Here is a 9,775-nt window from a genome sequence, read left to right as displayed (position 1 = left end):
CATATCTAAACTCATTTTCCCCTTAGGAAAAAACGTAACTTATATATTAAATCCAAAGGGATAAATTGTAGGAAGCAACTCTTGCAGAATTCTCGATTGCCTAGAAAAAAAGCATACAACAGTTGCGAATGTTACTGTCAGTCATATACATGAATGTATCTCTAATGCATACCACTATAATTCAGGACCTTTACACTTTGTCCTGGAGGATATGATCCTTGGCATGGATCTCTCCAGGAAGAAACATTGCTATCTCATCAAGGTTAATTAGTGTCAATAAATACGTCCAAAGGGAGATTAGTACGGGCCAAGTATATAGTAAAATAATAATACATCAGATCAAATTGAGATGCAGTCAAGCAGCCAAAGCGAGTTGGGAAGGAAGAGAGGTTGCAGACATATTTGAAGCAATGAACTGTAGATCGCCAGAGAACCAAAAGCTGTGGGACGCGGGCTTGTTTTTCGTCGAAGTCTGATGAGGCGACATTGGGCAGTATTCCGGTGAAGTAGGCGGAGGCGACATTGAACTGTCGGACTGCGTCTTGTTTTCTGGTGAAGTCGGTGAGCCGATATTGGGTGAATTTCCGGCGAAGTCAACGGGCGCGAGATATTGCAGGTGACATTGAATAGATTCTATCGGACGCCATCTTGTTTTCTGGCAAAGTCGGTGGAGGCAACATTTGGGCAAACTTCCGGCGAAGTCGATGGGGGCGAGATGCTTGCAGACTTGCAAATTTGTGATGCAATTTAGCTCGATTTCTAGTCTAGTTTTCGTTTTTATTACTTGAATTCTTTGTGGAATCCTGATCGGGGCATCGATGGCTCTGTATTGAAGTAGTTCTCCTAAGCGGATCAGATTCAAAACGGACACGGCGCTGGAGGATGGCAGCAGCGGCGGTGCCGTACGCACGGCATACACCGTGCGTTCTCTCCTCGGACGAGCGATGAAGCGTCCTTAGCGCAATATATGGGCTGGCAACTAAAATAGACATATGGGCCAGCCATCACGGTTTCCTTTCACGTACATCCTCGTTGCTTAGTTTTTTGTTTCCTCTGCATGTGGGCCGGGACGAAACGGGACGAAACAAAGCGGAACCAAACCAAGAATACCTATTTCCTTTAATAGTAGGTATAGATATAGATATAGATATAGATATATACACCAGATGTCGTCCAACGGCTCCAATCTTCAGCTACTACAACTAATCCGCTCAACAAGAGAACTAAAATCGTCGCAATCTGTCAACAACAACAAAAAAAGTCGTCGCAATGCACCGTACCAACCAGGAAGTGAAAGAAAAATGCACTCAACAAAGACATGCATGTTCATAGGAGATAGCACTACTTGCACACTTTTAAATCCCAAGTGCCCCATTCTATATGCCCACGAGGCTGTTGTCTTCCTTGCCAGCCCGATACCTGAGTTTCTTTACACGGGTCACCATCGACTAGCTAGCTACTTTTCCAGTACTATATACTTTACTCCCTCCGTTCACAACCTAAGGAGCTTTTCAAGGGTGGAGTGATTGTGCAGGTCGTATTTGAGATGCACCATATAGTGACTTTGGGTTTGGGTGCTCTCGTTTCTGGATCAGATGATGTTCCTTAGGTTGTTTTTTCTAGTTTTCTAGACCTCATAACCCTACCTCCCAGCTCCAGCGTTTTTTTGTGTTTTTTCTCTGTTCGGCTTTCGGCCCAGTTTCCCTTATAAACGGGCCACCTCTTCCGCGGTCGAATTCTGTTCGGCCGTTCTTTGGCAATAAATAACCCGCTAATGGTTGTTTCGTCAAAGAAAAAAGAAACCTCGCGACCGATCACTATGGTTTATTGATGCCTAAGGCGATCCTGACAACATGCCAAATAGTTTTAGCAAGAAAACAGTCAGAGAAGAGATGTTGTATAGTGCTCATTACGATTACAAAAACTGCATTTGAGGCTTCCTATCCAAGTCTGTACAGATGCATACGAGGGAGATATATATCAGATGAACCATAATAAATCTTTCAGGAAATCTATCTACAAAACAGATGTATATGAGCGAGGGGCGAATTCTGTACAGATTCAGATATATCTGCATTCTTTGTTTTTTTTAGGGGGGTGGGTGGGTTGTTGAGCAAATAGCAGTACAACATATGCACGATGGTTTATACGTAGCATACAGGAGGCCTTAATATGCCACAGACGCAAACAATGTCGGGGCTTACAGTATTATTAGGACTATTAATCATTACTGCAGTCTGACGGACACACATTGTAAGGAATCAAACGGCCTTATTAGGCAATAATTTGTCCTAAAGATGAAATCCAAATCAAACAAGCGAAAGAAAGGATCAAATCAGCTCACGGAACAGTGTACGCCGGATGCATGATACGGCCGGCGACCAAGGATATGAATGCCGGGGGGAGCAAGCGCCGTATCATTTGTCCACAAGCCGGGCCATCTGCCGCTGAATCTTCTCAAGCAGCTCATCCTTGTGTGCGCCACGAAGCGTGTCCTTAACCTCTAGCCTGTTCATGAACAGGAACATCGGCGCACCATCAACTTTGTATGCCTCGGCAATATACTTCATATCATCAATATCAACCTCGAGAAAAATGGCATCTGGAAACTGGTTGGCGAGATGAGCAAAAAAGGGAGCTATGGTGTCGGATGCCCTGCACCAGCTCGCGGTGAACTCAATCACGAGCAGCTTGTTGTCCTCCTGCTCGATCATCATGGTCCAGTGATCCAGGCTGCGGATCTTAATCACCGCCGATGGCTGCTTCTTCACATTAGAGAGCGGCCCTAGACGCCTCACCAAACGGCCTCGACGTTTTCTGTTGAATTCCAGTAGGGGATTGTTGGGGTTCTGAGACACTTGGTCTCTGATGTGGGTCTCCGCGGCAGAAACCGTTGTTGAAGTAGGCTCACAGTAGATGGTGGCACGGACCTGCACGAGACAAGAGAAATGCTGGATACCAAGCACAAAGTGATCTGTATCCTCCGATGACTGGAAGTCAATGAGAAGCCTTCGGAGGTGCGGCATGGAGCCTTCTTCAAACTGCAGCCCCGTCCAAGCGCCATGCTCGCAGACGTACCAGAACACCTTGAGGCGCTGAAAGCCATCCTTGCTGCTCACGGACAACCTTGCTGGGCTGCAATATGCATGGATACGTACAGTCAGTCACTAAGCTAATTAACTAAGCATTTGCCTAGAAAAATGCAATGCATGCGATAAAGAAAACACTTTACTCACCTTTGTGGTTCACCGGTGAGGCCATATACATGTTGTGGCCGCAGTGAATGCAATTTTAGGAGGACTAACTTTGGCAGCCCCCCGAGGGCGCGGACACCTTCTGCATCTACTATTGAAACTCCGATATGCAAGTGAGTGAGGTCAACAAGCAAAGAGATCTTCTGTGGGACTTTTAGGGGGCACAATAGCCAGTCCAATCTTAGCTCAAATTTCCGCAGGTAACGTGGCCTTACATGGCTCCAGCAGTCAACAAGTAAGTCGAGCAGACGATGAGGGTATTCATCAAGAAAAAGGAACTGCAAGTTTGATTTCCCCACCTCCTCCACCAAATGCTTGATGCCCTGCCGTTCCGCTTCTTCTGCAGTATTATTATACGTAATCCTAAATCTCACCCCAAGCATCCGCAGCCGCATCAACTTTCTAACAAGCCCTGCCACATTGTCAGCAAGTGAGCCATCACCACCCAGACAGACCGTTGATAGTTCCTCCAATTTTTCCATTTCCCCCATTCCTCCTCCCTGTCCCCGTATTGTGAGACCATTTGCAAGCAAACACGCCAACTTGGTCGTGCCCTTAAATTCTGGTAATTCATTTACCTCAGTCTGCCTTAAATCTAAGGTAGACAGGTGGTCAAGTTCCATAATTTGTTGAGGCAGCTCTGTGACATCGGCCCCGCCAAGTGCCAAGTACCTCAGCAGAGACAAACTTCCAATGCTTCCCAGTTGTTTGTTTTGCAAGCTGACATCACTGAGATCTAGCACCCGTACAAGTCTGAAGTGATCTAAAAGATCAGGGATCCTTCCAACATCCCCACAGAATGCAAAGGATCTCACCTGAGATAGGTGCAAAGAAATTGCTTTGTCTTGGTCACAAACTGAGCTTTCTTCACTGCTTGAGTCCTCCTCCCGACTCTTTTGTTTCGAAGAACAATAATATTTACTGCTAAGCAAGGCGTCACCTTCGTCTTGTTCGCCGCAGTCAAGGCAGATTCGCCGGACCCTTTCATAAGGAAATAGTCCACACTTCAACTTTCCACCTTTAGTAGTAAAGTTTTCTTCGGCTGACAAGGATTCCATGAAATCAAGAACAACACCATGAACAGTACAACCCGTCGGCTCATCATTATCATCATCAAATGCCGGTTGAATCAGTCTCCTATTGATAAGCTCATTGAAGTAGCTTTCCCCTGTTTCCCACAAGCTTTCTCCATCTCTTTTAGCAATTAATCCTTCAGCTTCCCATCTTCTTATCAAACTATCTTTCTTGATGGTACGATTTCCAGGAAAAGCACTCAAGTACAGAAAACAAGACTTCAAAGGAAGTGGTAGATCATCATAGCTGATCTCCAGTACCTTTCTCATCCATTGTGGTGTGGAATGACATTGGTCAGGTGGCAAGCATGCAGATTTCCTAGATAATAATGCAGCTGTAATAGTTATGGCCAATGGCACGCCGCCACCACACATTTCCAACATGTCATCAGAAACTTCAAGCAGCCTATGTTGTTCTGAAATAGGTACTTTACTATGAAATAATGTTTTGGAATCTTTCTCGCTAAGGCGCTCCATCGGATGAACAAAATCACTGGGATGTATGCAACATGATTCTGCTACATCCTTGGTACAAGTTGTAATCAATATCCTATCAGAAGACTTGTCTTTATTAGGCAAAGCACAACTGATCTTCTTCCAAGTCGATATGCTCCGCATGTCCACGAGCACAACAAAATAACTAGCAAAAAGAACAAAATGATAAAGTGAACATCAGTACGTATTGGATATGGCTTGATATCACAATGAGAGAAATATTAAGTTAGTACGTAATAGTAAGATAAGAAGATATGGTTCAGTACCTCTTTGTTTTTAAGAATGCCCAGAGTTTATTGATGACCTTCTTCTCGTCCCATGCTTCCATGTCCTCAGAGTTGTAGCCGTTCCATAAATACTCTTCGCAGTGCCAGTCCTGCATTACTTGCTTGAGTATACTGATCAGGGTCGTCTTCACAGACGGGTTCCGGCCGAGATGCACGAAAGCCCCGCAGCTGAACTGCCCTTGGAGCTGTCGGTATATTCCCGTGGCAAGAGTTGACTTGCCAATTCCTCCGGTTCCCACGATGCACACCACCTTACGCCGCTCTTCTTGGTCCATCAGGTGGTTAACAAGAACATTCCTTGGTTCATCGCTGCCCACAAGGCGGCAAGGCGCCTCCCCATGGAGCAGTTTAGGATCCATGGCAACTGATTCTCTGGTTTCAGCATCATCTTGTAGTGCACAAGTAGTACTAGTACTAGGCGTTGTGCTGCTGAGAAGGCCATACCTTGTGCAGCGGTCCCGTGCACCTTGGATCTGGGCCTTGAATTCTTCGATTTGTTCCTCCACATCGTCCAGCTTGGCCTTGGAGGGATCGCCGTCGATCCAGTCCTCCATGTCGTACACCATCTCCCGGACTTGCAGCATCCACTCGTTGATGAGGGAGTTCCTCGTCCTCTGCCTAGCAAAGCTGTGCAAGACATCGCTTAGGCTCATTCGCACACCTTCAGCGAGGTCGGGATACTGGTTCTCCAGTACTCCCAGCTTATCGAGGAGGGAGTTCATCGCTCCCGTGGAAGAGCTCACCATGGGATCCCCCATGATCCCCGCAGACACCCCCCCCCCCCCCCCCCCCCCCAAAGTCAGCACAACGATGCACAAACTGGCAACATCATGAGAGGCGAATGGAACTACGGCTCACCATGGGCAGCAGGGGATCCCCCATGATCTCTCTAGTCTCTCTCTCTCTCTCTCTCTCTCTCGGCGAATGAAACTAGGCTGGAACTATGGGAGCCATGCTGTGCGGCTGCGCCGGCCGGATGTGACAAAAGGAAACGATGCCTCGCACTCACGCATAATCTTTTAGGCTTAATTTCTGGCTTCTCACATACGACCCCTCGCCTAGTCTCCCAAATTCGTTGGGACGGCTTGTGGGAGAAGCTGGGCAAGGGAGACCAAGGATCTGTTTGTTGCGCTTCTGCTTTAGTTTTTGGTGTTTCTCTAGCGCTCTAAAAAACACTTCTCCTGTTTATACATAAAGTGGAGAAGCACGTTTGTAGGTGCTTCCCTCCAGAAGCTGCACGAAGCACCTCCGAACGTGCTTCTCAGCTTCATGTGTAAACGGGAGAAGTGCTTTTTAGAGGGCTAGAAGCATCAAAAGCTGAAGCAGAAGCCCAAACAAACAGGGAGACTGTAAGTTCTTGAATCTTGTGATGCACACTTTATATCTCGTGTGAAAAAATCATGTGCCTTGAGCGGCCTTGTGATGGGGCGATTGTGCGGTTAAATTTGCTTGGGTTAAAAAAAATTATTACGGCCGTTATCTTTTTTATAATTTTTTTAAAGATTATCACCGTCGGTTTGTTGCTACATATTTTTTTAAAGATTATCACCGCCAGTCCATGGCTCGAACCGATATTGAAAATGATTATCACTATCGGTCCTATGCAAAATTAGCACCGTCGATCTTTTCTATAATTTTTTAGAAGATTATCACCGCCATGAACAGGCGGTGAAAATGATTATCACCAATGGTTTTGTGCTAAATTATCACCGTCGATTTTTCCACGCGAATGCGAAAACCGGCCGTGATGGAGGGTTTAGAACCGCCGGTGAAAATGATTCTGTAATCTCACTCAGTTCGACAAAACATCTCATATAAATTTGTGCACTTATAGTGCGTTTCTAGTGACTGACCATTTAGAATGGATTAAGAATAAATAGGTGTGAGAAGTATTGGCCGGGTGCGGGAACCAAGAAGAAAAGTGAGATGTATTATGAAAGAAATGGCAAAATAAATAAATTATATGAGATGTCGATATAAATCCCGTTTATGTAATGGAGGGAGTTAGTGTCCTGTCCGTGGGCTGATAAACTTAGCTAGTAAGTAATATAATTAGGCAGTAGTGTTCTGTCCATGGGCTGCTAAACTTAGGAGGTGTTTGGTTCAGAAGTCCTAAGACTTTTTCTAGTCCCAGGGACTAATCAAAAAAGACTCTCTAGTAGAGTCTTTTTCTAGTCCCTGTAGAAAAAGTCCCTCCCATTTGGTTCCTAGGGACTTTTTCTAGTCTCTGGGACTAAAAAGTCCCTGAACCAAACACCCCCTTAGCTAGTAAGTAATATAATTAGGCATAGGAAAGAGTTTTGGTATTAACCAGCGTCCCCTTCATCTCAACATTTGCAGGGCCAAATGTCAAAGATACTTACGAGGACACTGATCTGATTTGATTAATTCTGAATATGCCTATGGTATAGTGTAATGTCATTTTAAGATCCAAAATAATTACTCTAAGATAGGAAAACATGTTAGTAACCATAACAAAAAAATGATTGGATCCCTAACTTATCCTGCGTGTAGATCTTAATATAGGCAATCTCCAAATCCAGTTATAGCTTAATTTAGTCCAAGAATCAGATTAGTTCCCACAACCGATTGAAGCCACTGACCGGTTCTGATCCTATACAGAGGTGACCCCAATCGGTTTGAATCATCAACAGCATCTAGTTTGTGTCACAAACTGGTTGTGATAGCTCCCAGAGGCATTATGAAAGATTTGTAACATGAACTGGTTGTAATAGGTAGCATCATAACCGGTTCTTGGCTAGCCTGACCTATTGTCTGGCGTTATATATAGCTGTTGAACTACATGCATTTCCATAAATGGTCCTGACATCACAAACACGCGTGAACACTCATCTCTATGAACGCACACACGCACACCCTATCCCTATGAGCACTTCCGAGATACTGAGTCGGGTCGGCGGGTCTTCTTGAGAGATTGACGAAGTCATCACAGGCACCTCGCTGTTGACGGATACAGCACCTACCACTGAAAGCAAAGCGCCAGTTAAATCCTGGATTAAATCCAGAAAATGTGAGCACCCATGCCAAGTCTAAGACTTGAACCTGGATGGGTTGGTTCCACCACAAAGAACCACACCACCCATGCAAAAGGCCATTTCTATTGTAGGCGCTCTGAGGTAACGTTCCTGAAGGTGTCGAAAAATCTAAGATGTTGACTGACGTTCGTGAGAGGCATGGATAGATTAGTTCAAACATGCCATCACTTTGAATGCTTCAAAGTAACTTTCACGAGGCATCGAGAAGGCAGACATGGCATGCTTCAAAGCAACTTTACCAAAGCATCGAAAAAGCAAAGATGCTATATTGATCTGGACTCTGGATGCTCCAATAAAATGGAACTCATTGGAATGCTCCGTCTCGAACACTCAAATAAAAGTAACATTCTTACATTCACGGGGGCATCGAAAAAGCAAAGATTATTTTGGTTTGGACCCCGGACGCTTGAATAATCTGAAGGAAATATGCTCCGACTTGACATTCATGTTCACATAGATACCCGAAAAGCAAAGATGATGACCACTAAAAAAAGAGAAAAATGATGTTCCGTGGATACTCATCGGATCGTCTAATTACTAATTGAGAAGTGGAAGGGGCATGAAAATAAACAAAGATGTTGTTAGTTTCAACACTCCAACGGTAGGTGTCAAAAGCAAAGATGCGTGGACAAACGCTCCGACCTAATATGTGATTATTTGAGTGTGTGGGGAAAACAATGATGTGAAGAGCGTGGCACGGGGGAATTCATGTGGTGCCCTCTGTGCCACCAAACCATTATAAACCAATTAAAATATAGATAAAATATTAAGCCAATGTATTGTCTCGTTATTGATGCTTCATATGCTTACGTGCGAGAGACAAGGTGTATTGGAAACACCATGCACATTGTTTCATCTAGATGGAACCCTTCTCATATCTCCCTTCACTAATTCTTTGCCACATCATAAAAAATGCTGACATGGCATTGTATTGATGATAATGAAACTCCTACGGAGAATAGCCTAGCTAGCAGAATTTTTTTGAGCCCATTGTCATAGACACAACCATACGGTAATTAGTTGATTTGTGATTCCTAGACACAGCATAACGAAACCAATTTAATGGCTGTATCATTATGTCTTCATATAACCTGACGGGAAGTAGTATAATGAAAACTATAGTTTTAACTTTCATGAGGGGTGCGGGTCTCGAGGAAAATTAAAGTTGCCCTCGATTTGGACGCTCCAAGGTAAAGTTGTACACAATGGCATCGAAAAAGCAAAGATGCTACTCCTCGGAATGGGCATCGAAAAAGCAAAGATTTTGTTGGTCTGTACTCCGGACACTTGAATAATCTGAAGGAAATATATGCTTGGACATGATGTTCATGGGAGCAGTTGCCATCAATAAGAATGCTTAAAGTTTACGTTCATATGGATATCCGCACAAAGCAAAGATGATGACCGCTAAAAAAACAAATATGATGTCTTTATGGTACTCATCAGATTGTTCAAATAATTGAGAAGTGGGAGAGGTATGAAAAAAACTCAAAGATGATGACGGCTCTAAAAATCGAAGATGAAAACCGCTCAAAAAATCAATTAAGAAGTGGCAGGGGCATGAAAAAAGAAGAAGATAATGACCGCTCAAAGAAAAAGAAGCAAAGATG

General features: G+C 44.3%; 1 protein-coding gene across 1 annotated transcript; it reads right to left on the bottom strand.

Annotated features, from left to right (window-relative positions):
• Positions 1 to 2,167: 2,167 nt before the first annotated feature.
• Positions 2,168 to 5,887, bottom strand: LOC123076744 (disease resistance protein Pik-2). Its single transcript, XM_044498858.1, has 3 exons — positions 5,089 to 5,887; positions 3,237 to 4,967; positions 2,168 to 3,135 (listed from the first exon to the last, which is right to left on the bottom strand). Exons 1-3 carry the CDS (start codon positions 5,865 to 5,867, stop codon positions 2,418 to 2,420), a joined length of 3,228 nt encoding a protein of 1,075 aa, XP_044354793.1. The 5' UTR covers positions 5,868 to 5,887; the 3' UTR covers positions 2,168 to 2,417.
• Positions 5,888 to 9,775: the final 3,888 nt, after the last annotated feature.

The sequence above is a fragment of the Triticum aestivum genome, chromosome 3D (genome assembly GCF_018294505.1).
Source record: "Triticum aestivum cultivar Chinese Spring chromosome 3D, IWGSC CS RefSeq v2.1, whole genome shotgun sequence".
NCBI lineage: Eukaryota > Viridiplantae > Streptophyta > Magnoliopsida > Poales > Poaceae > Triticum > Triticum aestivum.
This window is presented reverse-complemented; position numbering and strand designations above follow the sequence as displayed.